The sequence below is a fragment of the Mobula birostris genome, chromosome 20 (genome assembly GCF_030028105.1).
Source record: "Mobula birostris isolate sMobBir1 chromosome 20, sMobBir1.hap1, whole genome shotgun sequence".
NCBI lineage: Eukaryota > Metazoa > Chordata > Chondrichthyes > Myliobatiformes > Myliobatidae > Mobula > Mobula birostris.
In genome coordinates, this window is record NC_092389.1 from 5074926 (window position 1) to 5096242 (window position 21317).

At 41.9% G+C, this 21317-nt stretch overlaps 1 protein-coding gene across 4 annotated transcripts in view; it reads right to left on the minus strand.

Moving 5' to 3' along the window:
- Positions 1–4745: 4745 nt before the first annotated feature.
- Positions 4746–21317, minus strand: part of rnf214 (ring finger protein 214) — a 60572-nt gene continuing 44000 nt past the window's right edge. For 3 of the 4 annotated variants that reach the window (XM_072283903.1, XM_072283902.1, XM_072283900.1), the window contains exons 12-16: positions 13414–13670; positions 11378–11492; positions 9156–9296; positions 8211–8306; positions 4746–5456 (exon numbers count right to left, since the gene is read on the minus strand). In XM_072283903.1, the coding sequence (XP_072140004.1) occupies positions 5391–5456; positions 8211–8306; positions 9156–9296; positions 11378–11492; positions 13414–13670 (675 nt within the window). In that variant the 3' untranslated portion in view covers positions 4746–5390. The remainder of the gene's footprint in view (positions 5457–8210; positions 8307–9155; positions 9297–11377; positions 11493–13413; positions 13671–21317) is intronic. The other variant, XR_011889807.1, reaches the window with a different exon arrangement.

The following is a 21317-nucleotide window of genomic DNA, read 5'->3' on the forward strand; positions in this document are numbered from 1 at the left end:
TTTTAAAAACTTGCAGCAGGGAACTAAGGTGGTCATTAGGAAGGAAAAGATTAATTATGAAAAGAAGCAGGTAACTAATATCAACGAAGATACTAAAAGCTTTTTTAAGTATATAAATGGTAAAAGAGAGTCAAGGGTGGATATAGGACCAATATAAAATGATGCTGTTGATATTGTAATGAGACGCAGAGATGGCAGAGGAACTGAATGTGTATTTTGCATCACTCTTCACAGTGGAAGACATCTGCAGTACACTGGACATTCAAGAGTGTCAGGGAAGTGAAGTACGTGCAGTGAAAATTATGACTGAGAAGGTGCTCAGGAAGCTTAATGGTCTGAGGGTGGATAAATCTCCTGGACCTGATGGAATGCACCCTCAGGTTCTAAAGGAAGTAGCTGGAGAGATTGCGGAGGCATTAACAATGATCTTTGAAGATTCGATAGATTCTGGTATTGTACCAGATGACTGGAAAATTGCAAATGTTACTCTGCTATTTAAGAAGGGTGGGAGGCAGCAGAAAGGAAACTATAGACCTGTTAGCCTGACATCAGTGGTTGGTAAATTGTTGGAATTGATTGTTAGGGATGAGATTACGGAGAACCTGGAGGTACATGACAAGACAGGCCAAAGCCAGTATGGTTTCCTGACAGGAAAACCCTGCCTAGCCTACTGCAATTTTTTAAAGGAAATTTCAAGCAGGGTAGACAAAGGATATGAAGTAGATGTGGTGCACTTGGATTTTCAGAAGGCCTTTGACAAGTTGCCGCACATGAGGCTACTTAGCAAGATAAGAGCCCATGGAATTACAGGGAAGTTACTAGCATGGGTGGAGCATTGGCTGATGAGCAGAAAAGAGAGTGGGAATGAAGGGATCCTATTCTGACTAGTTGCCCGTTACCAGTGGCATCCTACAGGGGTCAGTGTTGGGACCGCTGCTTTTTACGATGTATGTCAATGATTTGGACGAAGGGATTAATGGATTTTTAGCTAATTTTGCCGATGATAGAAAGATAGGTGGAGGACCGGGCAGTGTTGAGGAAACAGAGAGCCTGCAGAGAGACTTAGATAGTTTAGGGGAATAGGCAAAGAAGTGGAAAATGAAACACAACATTGGAAAGTGCATGGTCATGCATTTTGATGAAGAAATAAATGGGCAGACTATTATTTAGATGGGGGGAGAGAATTCAAAATGCAGAGATGCAAAGGGACTTGGGGGTCCTTGTGCAGGATACCCTCAAGGGTAACCTCCAGGTTGAGTTGGTGGTGAAGGCGGTGAATGCAACGTTGGCATTCATTTCTAGAGGTATAGAATATAAGAGCAGGGATGTGATATTGAGGCTCTATAAGGCACTCGTGAGACCACACTTGGAGTATTGTGTGCAGTTCTGGGCTCCTTATTTTAGAAAGGATATACTGACATTGGAGAGGGTTCAGAGAAGATTCACGAGAATAATTCCAGGAATGAAAGGGTTACCGTATGAGGAACATCTGGCAGCTCTTGGACTGTATTCCCTGGGTTCAGGAGAATGAGGGGGGGATCTCATATAAACATTCCGAATGTTAAAAGGCCTGTACAGATTAGATATGGCAAAGTTATTTCCCATGGTACGGGAGTCTAGGATAAGAGGGCACGACTTCAGGATTGAAGGACATCCATTTAGAACAGAGATGCAGACAAATGATGTGGACTACAAATTACAACAGGAAATAGAAAAAGCTTGTCAGAAGGGCAGTGTTATGATAATTGTGGGGGATTTTAACATGCAAGTGGATTGAGAAAATCAGGTTGGCACTGGATCTCAAGAGAGAGAATTTGTAGAATGTCTGCAAGATAGCTTTTTAGAACAGCTTGTTGTTGAGCCCACTAGGGGATCGGCTGTACTGGATTGGATATTCTGTAATGAACCGGAGGTGATTAGAGAGATTGAGGTGAAAGAACCCTTAGGAGACAGTGTTCATAACATGATTGAGTTCACTGTGAAATTTGAAAAAGAGAAGCCGAAATCCAATGTGCCATAATTTCAGTGGAGTAAAGGAAATTACAGTGGCATGAGAGAGGAACTGGCCAAAGCTGACTGGAAAGGGACACTAACGGGAAGGACGGCAGAGCAGCAGTGGCTGGAGTTTATGCGAGAAGTGAGGAAGGTGCAAGACAGATATATTCCAAAAAAGAAGAAATTTTCCAATGGAAAAAGGATGCAATCGTGGCTGACAAGAGAAGTCAAAGCCAAAGTTAAAGCAAAGGAGAGGGCATATAAGGAAGCAAAAATGAGTGGGAAGACAGAGGATTGGGAAGTTTTTAAAAGCTTACAAAAGGAAACTAAGAAGGTCATTAAGAGGGAAAAGATGAACTATGAAAGGAAGCTAGCAAATAATATCAAAGAGGACACTAAAAGCTTTTTCAAGTATATAAAGAGTAAAGGACAGGTGAAAGTAGATATAGGACTGATAGAAAATAATGTTGGAGAAATTGTAATGGGAGATAAGGAGATGGCAGAGGAACTGAAAAAGTATTTTGCATCAGTCTTCACTGAGGAAGACATCAGCAGTATACCGGACACTCAAGGGTGGCAGGGAAGAGAAGTGTGCGCAGTCACAATTATGACAGAGAAAGTACTCAGGAAGCTGAATAGTCTAAGGGTAGATAAATCTCCTGGACCAGATGGCATGTACCCTCATGTTCTGAAGGAAATAGCTGTGGAGATGGCGGATGCATTAGCGATGATCTTTCAAAAGTCCATAGATTCTGGCATGGTTCCGGAGGACTGGAAGATTGCAAATGTCACTCCGCTATTTAAGAAGGGGGCAAGGAAGCAAAAAGGAAATTATAGACCTGTTAGCTTGACATTGGTGGTTGGGAAGTTGTTGGAGTCCATTGTCAAGGATGAGGTTACGGAGTACCTGGAGGCATATGACAAGATAGGCAGAACTCAGCATGGTTTCCTTAAAGGAAAATCCTGCCTGACAAACCTATTACAATTTTTTTGAGGGAATTACAAGTAGCCTAGACAATGGAGATGCAGTGGATGTTGTATATTTGGATTTTCAGAAGGCCTTTGACAAGGTGCCACACATGAGGCTGCTTAACAAGAGCCCATGGAATTACGGGAAAGTTACATATGTGGATAGGGCATTGGCTGATTGGCAGGAAACAGAGAGTGGGAATAAAGGGATCCTATTCTGGTTGGCTGCCCGTTACCAGTGGTGTTCCACAGGGGTCAGTGTTGGGCCACTTCTTTTTACGTTGTACCTCAACAATTTGGATTATGGAATAGATGGCTTTGTGGCTAAATTTGCTGATGATACAAAGATAGGTGCTGGGGCCGGTAGTGCTGAGGAAACAGAGAGTATGCAGAGAGACTTGGATAGATTGGAAGAATGGGCAAAGAAGTGGAAAATGAAATACAATGTTGGAAAGTGTATGGTTATGCACTTTGGCAGAAGAAATAAACGGGCAGACTATTATTTAAATGGGGAAAGAATTCAAAGTTCTGAGATGCAACGGGTCTTGGGAGTCCTCATGCAGGATACCCTTAAGGTTAACCTCCAGGTTGAGTCGGTGGTGAAGAAGGCAAATGCAATGTTGGCATTCATTTGTAGAGGAATAGAGTATAGGAGCAGGGATGTGATGTTGAGGCTCTATAAGGCGCTGGTGAGTGAGTACTGTGGGCAGTTTTGGGCTCCTTATTTGAGAAAGGATGTGCTGACGTTGGAGAGGGTACAGAGAAGATTCACTAGAATGATTCCGGGAATGAGAGGGTTAACATATGAGGAACATTTGTCTGCTCTTGGACTGTATTCCTTGGAGTTTCGAAGAATGGGGGGGGGGGGACCTCATAGAAACATTTTGAATGTTGTAAGGCATGGACAGAGTGGATGTGGCAAAGTTGTTTCCCATGATGGGGGAGTCTAGTATGAGAGGGCATGACTTAAGGATTGAAGGGCGCCCATTCAGAACAGAGATGCGAAGAAATTTTTTTTAGCCGGGGGTGGTGAATCAATGGAATTTGTTGCCACGGGCAGCAGTGGAGGCCAAGTCGTTGGGTGTATTTAAGGCAGAGATTGATAGGTATCTGAGTAGCCAGGGCATCAAAGGTTATGGTGAGAAGGTGGAGGAGTGGGACTAAATGGGAGAATGGATCAGCTCATGATAAAATGGTGGAGCAGTCTCGATGAGCTGAATGGCCGACTTCTGCTCCTTTGTCTTATGCTCTTATGGTCTAAATTACTTTAGTCAGAGGGTGGTAAATCTGTGGAATTTGTTGCCGGAGCAGCTGTGGAAGTCATTGGGTGTATTTAAGGCAGAGATAGATAGGTTCTTGATTAGCCAGGGCATTAAAGGGTATGGGGAGAAGGCAGGGGAGTGGGGATGACTGGAAGAATCGGATCAGCCCATGATTGAATGGCAGCACACACTTGATGGGCCAAATGGCCTACTTCTGCTCCTATATCTTATGGTCCTATGATTGGGAAGCGGCGCTTGGGCAAATCTGAATGCTGCTGGAAAGGTACTCGCAATTGTCCAAGGCAATCAAGGTTGACCTCCAATTTGTGATGTCTTTACAGGTGAATGGCTCATCTACCCTCAATTTAATCATTTTTTGCCCAGGCGGTGAAAATTATATCAACTGTATCCATAGAAATAATTAAAACAGTCTACGGTGGTAAAGGAATATGATTAACACAAGACCTGAACAATGAGCTGCTCCTAAGCACACAATAAACTACCAATTTTAAGCTCTACTTTAAATTAGTCAAAGTATTTCTTTAATTAAGATACATGATGTGGAGAAATTGCCAGATACTTAGAGACAGTTCTGCTCTGGAGTGATAATACTTTAAAATATGACCTGTTTCTTTTTATTTTCAGGCAGAAACTCAGCCCTGCAAAGTCATATATTAAGGAACGTCTTGTGCACCACTGCTTCCAATTAGCAAACAGGTAAGGTTACGGCACTCCAAATATGGCCGACAACAAACAGTAACTGGGGCAAAAAAAATCAATTCAGATGCTAGAAATCTAAAACAAACAAAATGCTGAAAATACTCAGCTGGTCAGATAACATCTCCGGGGAGAGAATCAGAATTAATGCTTTGGGTTGATAATTTCCATCATTCAAAGACAGCTTAATTCTTCAGCTAGATAGATGAAAACCTCAATGTTAGTCTTAGCTCCCAAGATACAGAGGTGTGCTGAACCAGTGTAACATCAACTTCAATGTCACTTATAACACTTTCAGGATACTGGTGTCAATTTTGGTTTAAGTGGGCAAAGTGCCAAAAATGCATCTATTTATTTCCCATTGTGTTGTTCGGTTCTGGCGTAGTCCTCAAAATCCAGTTCCATTTTCCTGCATCTCTTCCAACCAGAGGGGTCCAGAAAGGCTCATCACCGTGGCGTGGGGCAGAAAGGACAGCTGCTATTTTTATTGGTCTGTGCCCAGAACTTGATGCACTGGGGAAAACGAGATAACACTTGTTAAAGAACAGAAATTGTGATCCTGTCACATAAGTGAGACATCCTGAGCTGATATAATGATGCAAAAGTCACATCATATAAAAATGCTGCATATCGTGAAAGCTTACTCAATTATCTGCAGGGACAGAAGTGGTTTTATCATTATGTTTTTCTTAGTGGATGTTGTGCATTTTGTTTAAAGATGAAAGTAGTAACTGCAGGAACCTGTATTCTGTCAGCATGACCTTCTGGAAAGGATCAGTAATGACCTGTCAAGCTGGAAGCTGCTGATATTGACCTAAGTGGTCAGTTACAACACAGAACTTAATTTCACCTCTAAATCCTGGTTAGACATAAACTGCATGCAGTAGCATGTAACAGGAGAGGCCAGGTACTGAAGAAAAAAGTCACCTGTGACTGAGTGTTCATCTTGTGGCCACCCTATGCATCCAAACTTCAATCCAAACCACTACCTTAAGTTCAAGGCAGATCACTAGGACACTGCAGTTAGGAGACTCATGGCAATGAGGACAGGGACAGAGCAGAACAGTGGTACAAGTACAGCTACTGCCTCATACTTTTAACAGCACTAGGTTCAATCCTGACCTCCAAAATTCTCTATGTGGAGTTTGCATGCTTGTTCCTCTCAATATGACTGTCCCCTCCATATCCCAAATTTGTGCTGGCATGTTAATTAGCGTCTGTAAATTGGATAGCTGGGTAGAAAACAACAGGAAAGCACGATAGAGCAATTATGCTACAGGTAAAATCAGTAGGGAATGGGATTGATAGGTTCACTCAAAGAACCAGCATAAACCCAATGAGCCATATGTTCTCCTTCAAGTTGCAAGGCAAATATGAACCATGATAGGGGACAGAATAGATCAAAGCCAGACTGAAGATAAGAGGAGACCTTCTGATTGGAACAAGGCACAGAGTGAAGACCTGGAAAGTCAGAGCAAAACCACATAAAATCAATGGGATCAGAGTACTAGGTATTGTCCTGCTCATATCACAGGAAGGATGTACAGACTAGAGAGGAAGGAAAAGATTTTAGAACACTGCTCTATTCTTGGAGTACGGCAGCCATAAGAATGGGCAGGTTAGGGATTTCTCCAGAAAAGGGGGGATTCGGACAGACTGCTCAAGGAGAAAGACATGGGGGTCAATAGCTGGGAAGAAGAGATTTAATCAACCAAAAGTGGTTCCTTTATAAATCAGAATACCGAATACAGAGTAGGGATGTTATGTGAAGTTGTGCAAGACATTGGTGAGGCCTATTTTGGAGTATTATGTGCAGTTCTGATCACCTACCTTCAGGAAAGAAATCAATGAGGGTACAGAGAAAACCTTTACAAGGATGTTGCTGGGCCTTGAGGACCTGAGTTATAGGGAAAGGTTGAATAGGTTAGAACCTTATTCCCAAGAGGGTAGAGAATGAGGGGAGACTTGACAGAGGTAAAAAAATTATGAAGTATATGGATAGGGTAAATGCAAGTAGGCTTTTTCCACTGAGGTTGGGTTAGACCAGAACTAGAAGTCATAGGTTAAGAGTGAAAGGTGAAATGTTTAAAGGGAACTTGAGGGAAAACTTCTTCACTCAGAGGCTGGTGAATGAGCTGCCAGCGCAAGTGGTGGATGCAGGTTTGATTTCAACACTTAAGGGAAGTTTGGATAAGTACATGGATCGGATGGTCTAGGTGTAGGTCGATGGGACTAGGCAGAAAAACAATTTAGCATAGACTACATGGGCCACAGGGCCTGTTTCTGTCCTATAGTGCTCTATGATTCTATGGTGTTGATCTGGAACTCAGGTGGAAGGAGATACATTTACAATAACCTCCTAAGGCATGGAGCAGTCTCACCAGCTCATTTTGGGTTGTCATGGACAGAATTTAACTAACAAGTTGTGTAGTTGCTATAATTTTCCATTATCCCACAAACGGAAGGTGTGCAAGTTCTGCTTGAAGCCAAATTGGAAGCAAAATATCAAGAGTAAGATTTTTTTTTTCCCATTCAGACTGGCCCTGACGATCAGTGATTAATCCTATAACCTTCTATTGAAGTCCAAAGTACAATCAAAGCCAAACTCCAATAGGTGTATGCAAGTACCCGTGCCCATTCTTAACAGACCATCAACATGGCCAAAGGGCATGTTCCTGTGATGTAGTGCTCCATGATTCTACGTATGAATTGTAGTACAGAAAATTGAGATAACAAACTTGTGATGAACTATTCCAATATAGACTATTTGTACTTGTTATAATAATCATTTATTTTGCTAGGTAGTGAAAGGTAATCCAGTCCAAAAACATCACCTAAAAGAAAAATTGATTCAATTTTTTTCCCCCAAGTTATATAAAAAAAATTGCCAGTTGTGAACCCTTCCGGAGTCACCCAGAGTAGCATATGGTCATTTGAAAACTAGTTACGGTTGTAACACTAATTATGTTGTTGACAATTTGTGCAAAGCAAGCCCCTACAAACAGCAGTGTTTTAAAAACATGATTATTAGCCTCGATTTTGTGGTGATCTGTTCTGCTATTTTTCAAAATATCCAACTAGTCAAACAGGCTTTGACTTAATATTTCATTGGATATTTCATTCATCTTTCATCCGAGATGCTGACTTGAAGATATCAGCCTAGAACTTTTCTACTCTCTGATGCAGGTAACCAGGGTGCTACTAAGTCACAGCTAATGAAAGTGAAAATTTAATACTTTGATTAATAGGAGAAAACAGTGCACTCACCTCCTTGTGGACAATGTGCAAACAAGCCATTGGATGCACCTCACTGACAGGCACAACCTTCTGACACATCAAACATAGGCGGGGACTCCCAGGTACCTGAAGTTCAGAAGAATTCAATTCATTTTTACAGCCAGTGGGCATACTTAGAATATTTTAAACTTGGCAATTTATTCTAAAAGGGCCATGAAAGCAAGGCAAGCACAAATCTGTCAAGTTACGTTTAAGTGCTCTTAAAGAGATTTAAGATAAGATTATAAGAGGCATAGATAGAGTGAACAGGAAGCATCTTTTTCCCCAGGTGGCAGTGGTTAATACCAGAGGACATCCTTTCAAGGAGAGTGGATGAAGGCTGAGGGGAGATGTCAGAAGTAGTTTTTTTTTTAAAAATAACAGAGTGGCAAGTGCTTGGAATGCACTGCTGGGAGTGGTGGTACACACAGATACATTAGGGATATTTAAGAGACTTTAGATAGTCATATGAATAAAAGGAAAATGGAGGCTACATAGGAGCAAAGTGTTTTTAGAGTAAGTTAAAGGTCAGCACAACATTGTGGGCTGAAGGGCCTGTACTGTGCTGAATGTTCTATGTTCTATATTGAAAGCACCATTAATGCTAACAGTCTAACAGCAGGCTATGAATTCAGGTCATTATGAAACTATGTTGTGTAATTTGTACCCAAACTCTGCATTTTGACAGTTCCTTCAACTTCCCAGTATGTAAGACTAAGCCAAGTGCAATGACAAACAACACTCTTTAAACTTATTATTTGGACGCAAACCTTGACCCATGGTTTTCTCGACTATTTACCAAGCTGGCAACAAAGGAAGCCCTGATAAATAATTATCTACAGACAAAGTTACTTACAAAAAGGTGTGTAATGGCAAAGAAAAGACACAAAGAAGAGAGAAAAAAATTGCTCTGTGAACATGAGGCAGCGTACTAACCAGTGCTGGCCTCTCTTGATATGAAGGTAGAGTTCCACTTCTGCTCTTGGGCAAGGACATGTATGGACTGGTCCGAACAACAGCTGGCGGGAAGTGCCCAAGCAAGCTGACTGAAACTCCAGAGGGACCCGACGGAAGACACTGTTTGATAAGGAGAGCAAACACACTTCAATTTAAGATTCATTAGCATTGAAAACAGATGCACATTGTAATTAAGCTTCTTCTCTCTCAATAAACTATTTACTTTTAAAAGGTTACATGTGTTAACACCACCATTCTATGTGACTGGACAATTCTATCATCACTCAAGCTGGTGTAATCAAAAATGAGGAATATAATTACTGTCCAACTATCCTGCACTCTATCCGAGCATCAGTGATCAGCCCATTTCTGGAGAAGATATTCTGCTTAGAATAGGGGATGTTGTTTGCAGTTTTGCAAAGCTACTGAATTGTAAACTCAGCCAGCTCCATCATGGCACCAGCCTCCCCAGCATCAAGGATATCTTCAAAAAGCCGATACCTCAAAAAGGCAGCTTCTATTATTGAGGACCCCCATCACCCAGGACATGCCCTCTTCTCATTACTACCATCAAGGAGGAGGTAAAGAAAGCCTGAAGACCACACACTCAATATTTTAAGAAGAGATTATATAAAAAATAGCAACTAATATTATATCACACCGTACAAATTTCACAATGTATGTCAGTGATAATAAATCTGACTGTGTTTCTTTGCTTCAACTTTGAGAATTACTGACATTGTCATTTGTGCCACTGGATTCTAATGAGTTTATTGCCACCTGCATCAGGGTGCAATGAAGTTCCTTGCAACGTGAAGCTCACAGAATAAATAGTATACATTGTAATAATAAATACAGAGACAAAAGCAAATGACAATGGAAAGGTGTCAAGTCTAGTAGTGCAAATTGAGACACTGCAAAATGAAATGATAAAGTGACTATAACCGAATTACAGGTTTAAGAATATGGCAGGACGACCAGGAAGGGAGTGTGAACACAGCATCACAGCACAGTACAGGCCCTTCGGCCATGAGGTTCTGCTGATCATTTAACCTATTGAGGTTTAATCTAAGCCTTCTCTTCTACAAACCCATCCATTTTTCTATCACCCATGTGCCTATCCAAGATTCTCTTAAATCTCTCTACCTCCACCACTGGCAGCGTGTTCCACGAACCCACCACCCTCTGTGTAAAAACACAACCTCTGACATTCCCCCCCCCCCCCAATACTTTCCTCCAATCATCTTAACATTATACCCCCTTGCATTGGCCATTTCTCTGGCTAGCCACTTGATCTATACCTTTTATCAGCTCTTACACCTCTATCAAGTCACCTCTCATCCTCTTTCACTCCAAGAGAAAAGCCCTAGCTTGTTCAACCTATCATCACAAGATATACTCTCACATCCAGGCAGCATCCTGATAAGTCTCTTCTACACCCTCTCTAAAGCTTCCTACAATGAGGTGACCAGAACTGAACACAATATTCCAAGTGTGTTCTAACCAGGTGTTTTTTTTTTTAAAACAGAGCTGCAACATTGAACTCAATCCTCCGACTAATGAAGGAAAACACACCATACACCTTCTTTACTACCTTATCAATTTCCACGGCAACTTTGAGGGATCTATGGACATGGTCCCCAAGATCCCCCTGTCCTCCACACTGCTAACAGTCCTGCCATTAACCCTGTGAACGAGGTGATTATTCAGAAGTCTGATTAATCAAGTGCTGAGAGGCCACACATAAACCCAACCTCAGAGCCAACTGTCTGGCAACAGCCAGAGACTCTTAAATCGTTCTCAGGGTCTTAGCCATCACTGATCGCTCTCCATGCACACTTCATTACTGCATCACTCTGACAACCAGCAAGAATGGCTCTCTCACACCCAGTAAATTCCAATTTTGATTGCAACACTCCAATTAATTTAGTAAAAGTTGCTTTGTCCCAAATAGAAGTTATTAAAAAAAGTAGATCAAATTCAATGAGGAGAGGAGTAATACAATGTCAGTAAACAACTTCTGACTATGTAACACAGACCAAATAGTGGAGGGGCTCAGCAGGTCAGGCAGCATCTATGGAGGGGATTAAATGGTTGACATTTTGAGCCAAAATCATCAGGACTGGAAAGGAAGGGGGAAGGAGCCAGATTTGACTGGGCAGGTACTGGTTTGAATTTTGGACACTTGGTCCAGATATTACCTGTTTTGAGTCACTGAGACACTCAGCAATTTGTTGGACTAGTTCTTCCACGGAGAGGCCAGCTATAGTGCCACGTGAAGTCTTTATCTGCTGTAGGATATGCATAAGCTGCTTTCTGTCAAGAAGAGGAAGCTGTAAGTTATGGAATCATAAAGCCCCTTTAGAAATAGAGGGAGACCATTTCAACCCATGAGGTTTCTGCTGGCCTTCAGAGTACCTGTCACTCCCAAGTTGGCATCTCACTATCATAAGAGAATAGGAGCAGGAGGAAACCACTTGGCCCCTCAACCTGGCCCAGCACTTATAGGATTAAGGATCAACTTTATTTGCCATATTCATTTACATGTACTAGAAATTTGCTGTGATGTGTTGGTATGATAAGTAACAAAATACAACAACATTCAACAATTCTAAAGAAGAAAGAATTATTTGGGTTTCCTTGGGTGCTCTGGTTTCCTCCCATGGTCCAAAGATGTACAAATTAGTAGGTTAATGGGTCATGGTAAATTGTCCTGTGATTAGGCTAGGTTTAAATAGGTGGGTTGCTGGGTGGTGTGGCTCATCGGGCCGGAAGGGTCTGTTCCACACTGTGTCACTAAACAAATAAGAATAAAATATAATAAATAAAGTTAAAGGTTTAAATACAGATTTACAATTTAAACAGCATTATAAAATGTGGTTTACAATGTTTACAGTGCAGTGACTGAGGCAACAGGACAGTAGACTGTTCAGCTCAACTTGTCCATGCTGACTAACATCCCCATCTTAACTACTCCCACTTGCCTGTGTTTGGTTCATATTCCTCCAAACACATTTTGTAAAAATGTTTTTACTGTACCTGCCTCAACCACTTCCTCCAGCAACTTGTTCCATCTATTTCCCACCCTCTACCTGAAGTTGCCCCTTAGTGCATTTTAAGTCTCCTCTATCTCACCTTAAAACTATGCCCTCTAGTTTTTGATTCATTTTCTCTAGGAAAAACATTTATAAACACAAGAGATTGTGCAGATGGTGGAAATCTTGAGCAACACGCACAAAATGCTGAAGAAATTCAACAAGTCAGGCAGCATCGATGGAGGGGAATTCACCTTAACTATGCCACTCATAATTTTACACAGCTCTATAAGGTCATCTTCCATCTCCAACATTCCCAATAATAAAGTCCAAGCCTGCCTGGACTCTCTCTATAACTCAGGCCTTGAATCCTGACAACATTCTCAAAAATCATTTTGCTCAATATCAGACATCCCACCTCTCCCAGAAGTTCCAGGAGTCTCCCGCATATTGATAGTGGCTCCCTGATGCCCGCAAATTATATACAATATCCCGGAAATCGATTTTTTTTGAGAGCAAGCAAGAGAGAGCGCGCCATGGCAGAGTGTTCCAAAAAAAGAAAATATAAAATGTACGTCACCCCAGACTACACTGAAGTGTACCCCTGCCTAATAGGGGTCAAAAATAATGACAGTGTTGCTCACTGCACTGTTTGCAACAGTGACTTTTCTATTGTCCATGGTGGGTTAAGACTGTAAAAGACATGTTGAGATGAGTTTAACAGGTGTCATTCCTTCATTAGCATAGTTAATGTTAGCTGCTAAGGAGCTACTCTATTGCAGACATCCCACCTCTCCCGGAAGTTCCAGGAGCCTACCGCAAATTGATGGTGCTACCTCCCTGAAATGAGTTTTTGTTGGGTGGCATGTCTGCAATATGATCATGGACAATCCACACTAGACCTCATTTCCCATTCCCAAAAGCTCTTATTCCTTGATGGAGTTGACAGGGAAAATAAATCAGCTCTGATCCATCCTCTGCTTTTTTCCACCATCCCACCCACAGCCTGATTAACGCTCCAATATTCCCCAGATAAATTGGTTTGAAGTTGTCAGATTCCAAAATGGAGCCTTCTGCCCAGACAAACACAAAAGGAGGGGGGGGGAGAGGGGGGGGGGAGAGGCACACATGCAAAGCTCCACAAAGATTTAATTAAAATTCCCACTGATCCCAATCAAGTCTGGTGTTTGAGGTAGCCATACCTGCTGCAATTTGGAAACTTTGACTCCAGTTTGCTGAGAAGTTTTTCCAGTTTTGAGGCCGAGCTGGCTAAAGCTGGAGCACTGTGATTCTCAACATCTGATGTACGTCCCAATCCCACTGGAAAACCTGGAGTCGGCAGGGCTTGCTGTGCGTAAAAGGCAACAGGAGGGAATGCTGCCAGAGGAGGCATGCTACTGGGGAAGAAGTGGGGCAACGTGGAAGTGGGCTGCCAGTTACTGTGAGACAAAAGATCCAGCTGTAGGTGGAAGAGAAACAAAGAATTAAGAGCTTTGGGTTTGAGACAAAACAAAGCTGGCAATGATACAGACTAATTATTTGAGTAACCAATCTGGAATTTGAAGGAAAGTTAGTCAGTGCACGTAAAACTACCAGATTGTTGTTAAACTCTTTTCCAGTTCACTATCCTGCTGAAGGTTCTCGGCCTGAAACATTCACTGTACTTTTTTCTATAGATGCTGCCTGGCCTGCTAAGTTCCTCCCGTATTTTCAGTGTGTTGCCTGGATTTCCTGCATCTGCAGATTTTCTCTTGCTTCTGGTTCACTATTGTTCTTTGGGGAAAAAATCTGCCATTCTTTCCGAGTCTGTAAACTTGCTCTCTTGTTCAAGGGTAATCAAATATAGTCAATAAACATGAGCATTGCTAGAGACTCCTATGTTCTGTGAACACAGAATCAAAGAGAATGGAAATGGGTCCTTTGACCCTACTGGTCCATGCCAACCAAGTTCCCTACTTGATTCTGCTCCATTTGCTCATGCTTGGCTTGTATCCCCCTACACATTTCCTATCCATGCACCTGCCCATGTGCCTTTCAAATCTTGTCAAGGTACCTGCTTCTGTCACTTCCCTGGCAACTCAGTACATATGCAGAAAACCTTCCATGTAAAAAATATTGCCCTTCAGTTCCTATCAAATCTCTCTCCCATCACTCAAAACATGCCCACTAGTTATGATACCCCATCCCTGGGGAAACAGACTCTGTGCCCTCAACCTCTAATGATTTTATACTCCTCCACAAAGTCACCCCTCGCTCTCCTATGTGTACTGTTCTTTCTAAACTGCACGGGTGCGTGGCCACACAGTAACTGAAATTCTCCTGCACACACAGGCTTTGTTGTTGTGAAGCTGGAAATTTTCTTTTATATAATTGTAATATAATTTTGAAATTATGCTAATTTAATTCTGAACAAATCAATTTTGAAAATATTTGCAAAATACCCTGTAATTGTGTTAATGAATATAATCCATAAATTTTCCAAATAATAAATGTACAACCTTTACTTTGAAACATTTGAGAGCTTCAACGTAGTTACATTGACAGTGGTTCACGTTACAACACTGTTACAAATTGCAACAATAAACACAGAATGGAATTCAGTAGTCCAGTGTTAATAATCTGCCAACCCATTGAGGCCCAATGCTGTCCAAGTTTAAAAGTTTACAAAATGTGAAAGATTTTCTTTGTTGTACTGTATTTCATTATACCCCTCCATTAATAAGTAAAATCAAGAGTATATGATTTTTCAATCTTCATTCTAAATATTCATAACATGCATACTACACAAAACAACATTTAAAGTGCCATGTAGTTTTCAAGCCGTGTAAAAATTTCCTACTCAGAGCAATTGGGGGTCTGTGCAGCCATAAAAAATAATTAGGGGGAACGTTGCCTACTTGCCCATGAATACACAAAAGAAAAGCAAATCTAAGGACGTTTACGATTGTAACGGAATTCTTCAAAATATTCACATAAGATAAAAATTGAAGCACAATAGAGTCATAAGAGACTGCAGGTGCTTTGTCTGCCTTCATCCATCAGCCACCTGTAATTGTCTCCCAATTCCATCCCTTCCCCTCCCCTATCTGGCATAACAGACCTGCCATTTTACAATCCTTCTCAGTTCACCAATAACTTTGGGTTCCTGCGTCACCCCTCCTTCTCTCCCTTGATACTAGCAATCTTGCCTCTCCAACTCTCAGTCATAGTCATAGAGCACTACAGCACAGAAACAGGCACTTCAGCCAATATAGTCTGTGGTGAACCATTATTCTGCCGAGTCCCATCAACACATACCTGGACCATAGCCCTCCATATCCTCCTATCCATGTACTTATCCAAATTTTTCTTAAATGTTGCAATCAGAAAAAAAAATCATTGTTTGTGTCAACAACCAACAGCATGCAAGAATGTGCTGGAGGCAGCCCACAAGTGCTACCATGCTTTCAGCGCCAACATAGCATGCCCACAACTTACTAACCCTTGCGTCTTTGGAATGCGGGAGAAAACTGAAGCGCCTGGAGGAAACCCACACAGTCACGGGCAGAACGTACAAACTCCTTACAGACAGAGGTGTGGATGAACCTGGATTGCTGGAGCCATAAAGAATTACACTAATCACTACACTACTCTGGTAAGGAACCCCAAGAAGGCAGTGATAAGAATGTGATAGAATTCACCCTGCAGTTTGAGAGGGACAAGCTTAGATCAGATGTGCCAGTATTAAAGTAAAGGGAATTACAAAGGCATGAGAGAGGAGTTGGCCAAAGCTAATTGGAAGGGAAGATCAGCAGGGATGATGGCAGAACCGCACTGGCTGGAGTTTCTGGGAGCAGTCTGGAAGGTGCAGGATAGATATAATACAGCAAAACTTAGCGGGAAATTAGAGCATTCGGAAACTTTAAAAAAAAAACAGCAGGAGGCAACTAAAAAGCCATAAGGAGAGAAAAGATGAAACATGAAGGTAAGCTAGACACTAACATAAAAGAGGATACAAAAGTTTTTTTTAGATCATATAAAGAATAAAAGAGAGAAGAGAGTGGATTTCAGACCGCTGGAAAGTGACACTGGTAGTAATGGGGGACAAACAAACGGCGGGCAAAATTAATAACTATTTTGTGTCAGAATAACAGTGTGCCAGAAAATTAAGAGTGTCAGGGAGTAGAAAAGAATGTTGTTGCAATTACTAAGGAGAAGGTGCTTGGGAAGCTTAAAGGTCTGAAGTCAGGTAAGTCACCTGGATCAGATGGACTATACCCCAGGGTTCTGAAAGAGGAGCTGAAGAAATTTGGGAGGCATTAGTAATGATCTTCCAAGAATCACTAGATTCTGGAATGGTTCCAGAGTAATGTAAAATTGCAAAGGTCACTCCACTCTTTAAGAAGGGAGGGAGGCAGAAGAAAGGAAATTATAGGCCAGTTAGCCTGACTTTAGTGGTTGGGAAGATGTTTGAGTCCATTATTAAGGATGAGGTTTCAGGGTACTTGGAAAAATGATAAAAGAGGTTTCCTTAGCATGGTTACTTTAAGGAAATAACAGGCAAGATAGACAAAGGAGACTCAGTAGATATTGTTTAGTTGAATTTTCAGAAGGCCTTTGACAAGGTGCTGTACAGGAGGCTGCTTAACAAGATAAGAGCCCATGGTTTTACAGGAAAGATGCTAGCATGGATAGAGGATTGGTTGATTGGCAAATAGCAAAGAGTGGGAATAAAGGGAGCCTTTTCTGGTTGGCTGCTGGTGAATAGTGGTGTTCCACAGGGCTTGGTGTTGGGACTGCTTCTTTTCATGTTATAAGTCAATGATTTGCATGACAGAATTGATGGCCTTGTAGCCATTTTTGCAGATGATACGAAGGTGAGTGGAGGGGAAGGTAGTGTTGAGAAAACGTGGAGTCTGCAGAAGATGTTAGTCAAATTGGGAGAATAGGCATACTTCTGGCAAAATGGTGACACAAATGGTTACAGTAGCTTCTACAGGGTCAACAAAAGGTGCTACCATTCTACTTAAATGTACTAATAATCCAATATCTTACTTTACATTAACTTAAAAGTACTGCAGGTCTACACCATCAGCGAGTTGCTCAGTGGTGGAGATAATGGAGGAGTGCACAACGTGCTGCTGCCTGAATCAACGGAGGCTCACAGTCAAATAAGTGGCTGTCAAGGTCACTTCTCTTGTGATGACAACACCCCTTTGGATATTGTTAATCTGGTACGCCGCAAGTTGAACTTGCTGATTTATTGGATGAGAGTGGGTGTGGATGGCAGGGGCCTAGTCCTTGGTTGAGAACTAGGCCTGAAGCCATGATGTCGCCTGTTTGCAGCCGCCCAGAGTGAGGGGACAAAGCCATTGCCCTAAACCAGGAGCAGTGTGGTATGGTGTCCAGAATGGACTCGAGCTGCCCTCCCAGGGTTTCCCTCAGCAGAAGACAAGCTCTGTTGTTGTCAACTGCAGATTTTTCTTTTTTTGGCAGCACTCAATGGTCTTGGGCCTCAAGCTGCGGGATCGCTTGCTTTTCAGACGCCAGGGGAGAGGCGTCCGAGCTATTGCACTCTGCCTGGTGCAGCGTGGCGCAGTTGTGGCAATTGAGGATTTCAACTACACCGAGAGGTCTGGACTGGGCCTCCAAGCTGCAGTACTGCCTGGTGGAAGCCGGACATCGGGGTTTGGTCGACAGATAATATTGGTGGCCTGGGGGGTCTGGACTACATAAATGTATATTCTGTGTTGTTGTGTTTTTACTGATACTATATGGGTTTGTTGACTTTACGTGTGAGGGCTAGGCATCAAGCCGCGTCGTTGTTGGGAGGGGAGGGAGATGGGCGTCTGGATTCTCATTACGTGATTGTGATCTTCTGTGTGCTTACTGTGTGTGACCATTGGTAATGTGTGTTGCACCTTGACCCCATAGTAATACTGTTGCATTTGGCTGTATTCACGGGTATTCATGTATGGTTAAATGACAATTAAACTTGAATTGAATTGAAGTGGCAGACGGAATACAATGAAGGGAAGGGTATGGTCATGCACTTTGGTAGAAGGACTTTGGTAAAGATGGAGACTATTTTCTATTCTGAGGAGCATTTGAATGCTCTAGGCCTGTACTCACTGTCGTTGAGAAGAATGGGGGGGGGGAGGGGAGATCTCATTGAAACTTTTTGAATATTGAAAGGCCTAGGTAGAGTGGATGTGGAGAGAATGTGGATGTACGGGGCGGGGGGGGGGGGGAGCCTAAGACTAGAGGGAACAGCCTCAGAATAGAGTGATGTTCATTTAGAAAGGAAATGAGACAGAATTTCTTTAGCCAGAGGGTGGTGAATCTGTGAAATTCATTGCCACAGATGGCTGTGGAGGCCAAGATATTGGATCTATTAAAAGTGGGGGTTGATAGGTTCTTGACTAGTCAGGGTGTCTAATGTATGGAGAGAAGGCAGGAGAATGGAGTTGAGATGGAAAATAAATCAGCCATGATGGAATGGCAGAGCAGACTTGATGGGCCAAATGGCCTAACTCCACTCCTATTTCTTATGGCTACCGTGCCGCCTTTTGGGCAGACCTAATGTAGGGTTTCGATCCAAAACACCAACAGTTCCTTTCCTCCCACAGATGCTGCTACAACATTCAGAGAATCTCCAGTAGATTGTTTGTGATCAACATCAAGCCATAAGACATAGGAGTGGAGTTAGGCCATTGAAAGGCCTAGATAGAGTGGATGTGGCTATATCATATACAAGACATTTAGTATAATTAACAGGTTTGGAAATTTCATATGTTTGGAGTTTATATACTCCGTGGCCACTGTATTATTACCTTCTGTACCTAATAAAATGGCCATTGAGTGTATGTTCACAAACACGAGAAAATCTGCAGACACTGGAAATCCAAACAATGCATGTCCTTCTGAAGGCCAACCAGTGTATCTGAGAAGCTGGTGCCTCACACACCAGAGACTGAATTCTGCTGTTGTCTGGAGTTTGCACATTCTCCCCATGACTGCACGGGTTTCCTCTAGGAATTCTTATTTCCCTCTATGTTCCAAAAATGTGTGGGTCGTTAGGTTAATTGGTACCCGTGTAAATTGCTTTAGTATGTACATGAATGGTACTAGAAAAGGGTGCAGTCTTGGATCTCCTGTTAGGGAATGAGATAGGTCAGGTGACGGAGGTATGTGTTGGGGAGCACTTCGGGTCCAATGATCACAATGCCATTAGTTTCAATATAATTATGGAGAAGGATAGATCTGGATCCAGGGTTGAGATTTTTGATTGCAGAAAGGCTAACTTTGAGGAGATGCGAAAGGATTTAGAAGGAGTGGATTGGGACAAATTGTTTTATGGTTAGGATGTAATAAGAGAAGTGGAGGTCATTTAATGGTGAAATTTTGAGGGTACAGAATCTTTACGTTCCTGCCAGGTTGAAAGGAAAAGTTAAAAGTTTGAGAGAGCCATGGTTTTCAAGGGATATTGGAAACTTGGTTCGGAAAAAGAGAGATATCTACAATAAATATAGGCAGCATGGAGTAAATGAGGTGCTCAAGGAATATAAAGAATACAAAAAGAATCTTAAGAAAGAAATTAGAAAATCTAAAAGATACGAGGTTGCTTTGGCAAGTAAGGTGAAAATAAATCCAAAGGGTTTCTACAGTTATATTAATAGCAAAAGGATAGTGAGGGATAAAATTGGTCCCTTAGAGAATCAGAGTGGACAGCTATGTGTGGAACCAAAAGAGATGGGGGAGATTTTGAACAATTTCTTTTCTTCAGTATTCACTAAGGAGAAGGATATTGAATTGTGTAAGGTAAGGGAAACAGGTAGGGAAGTTATGGAAACTATGATGATTAAAGAAGAGGAAGTACTGGCACTTTTAAGGAATATAAAAGTGGATTAGTCTCCAGGTACTGACAGGATACTCTCTAGGACCTTGAGGAAAGTTAGTATAAAAATAGCAGGGGCTCTGACAGAAATATTTCAAATGTCATTAGAAATGGGGATGGTACCGGAGGATTGGCGTATTGCTCATGTTATTCCATTGTTTAAAAAGGGTTCTAAGAGTAAACCTAGCAATTATCGGCCTGTATATAATTATCTGGATAGACAGGGTCTGATTAGGAACAGTCAACATGGATTTGTGCGTGGAAGGCCATGTTTGACAAATCTTATTGAATTTTTTTTTGAAGAGGTTACTAGGAAAGTTGACAAGGGTAAAGCAGTGGATGTTGTCTATATGAACTTCAGTACGGCCTTTGACAAGGTTCCACACGGAAGGTTCGATAGGAAGGTTCAATCGTTAGGTATTAATATTGAAGTAGTAAAATGGATTCAGCAGTGGCTGGATTGGAGACACCAGAGAGTAGTGGTGGATAACTGTCAGATTGGAGGCCGGTGACTAGTAGTGTGCCTCAGGGATCTGTACTGGGTCCAATGTTGTTTGTCATATACATTAATGATCTGGATGATGGGGTGCTAAATTGGATTAGTAAGTATGCAGATGATACTAAGATAGGTGGCGTTGTAAATAATGAAGTAGGTATTCAAAGCTTGCAGAGAGATTTAGGCCAGTTAGAAGAGTGGGCTGAAAGATGGCAAATGGAGTTTAATGCTAATAAGTGTGAGGTGCTACATTTTGATAGGACTAATCAAAATAGGACCTACATGGTAAATGGTAGGGCATTGAAGAATGCAACAGAACAGAGGGATGTAGGAATAATGGTGCATAGTTCCCTGAAGGTGGAATCTCATGTGGATAGGGTGGTGAAGAAAGCTTTTGGTATGCTGGCCTTTATAAATCAGAGCATTGAGTATAGGAGTTGGGATGTAATGTTAAAATTGTACAAGGCATTGGTAAGGCCAAATTTGGAGTATTGTGTACAGTTCTGGTCACTGAATTATAGGAAAGATGTCAACAAAATAGAGAGAGTACAGAGAAGATTTACTGGAATGTTACCTGGATTTCAGCACCCAAGTTACAGAGAAAGGTTGAACAAGTTGGGTCTTAATTCTTTGGAGCGTAGAAGGTTGAGGGGGGGGACTTAATAGAGGTATTTAAAATTATGAGGAGGATAGATAGAGTTGACATGGATAGGTTTTTTCCATTGAGTAGGGGA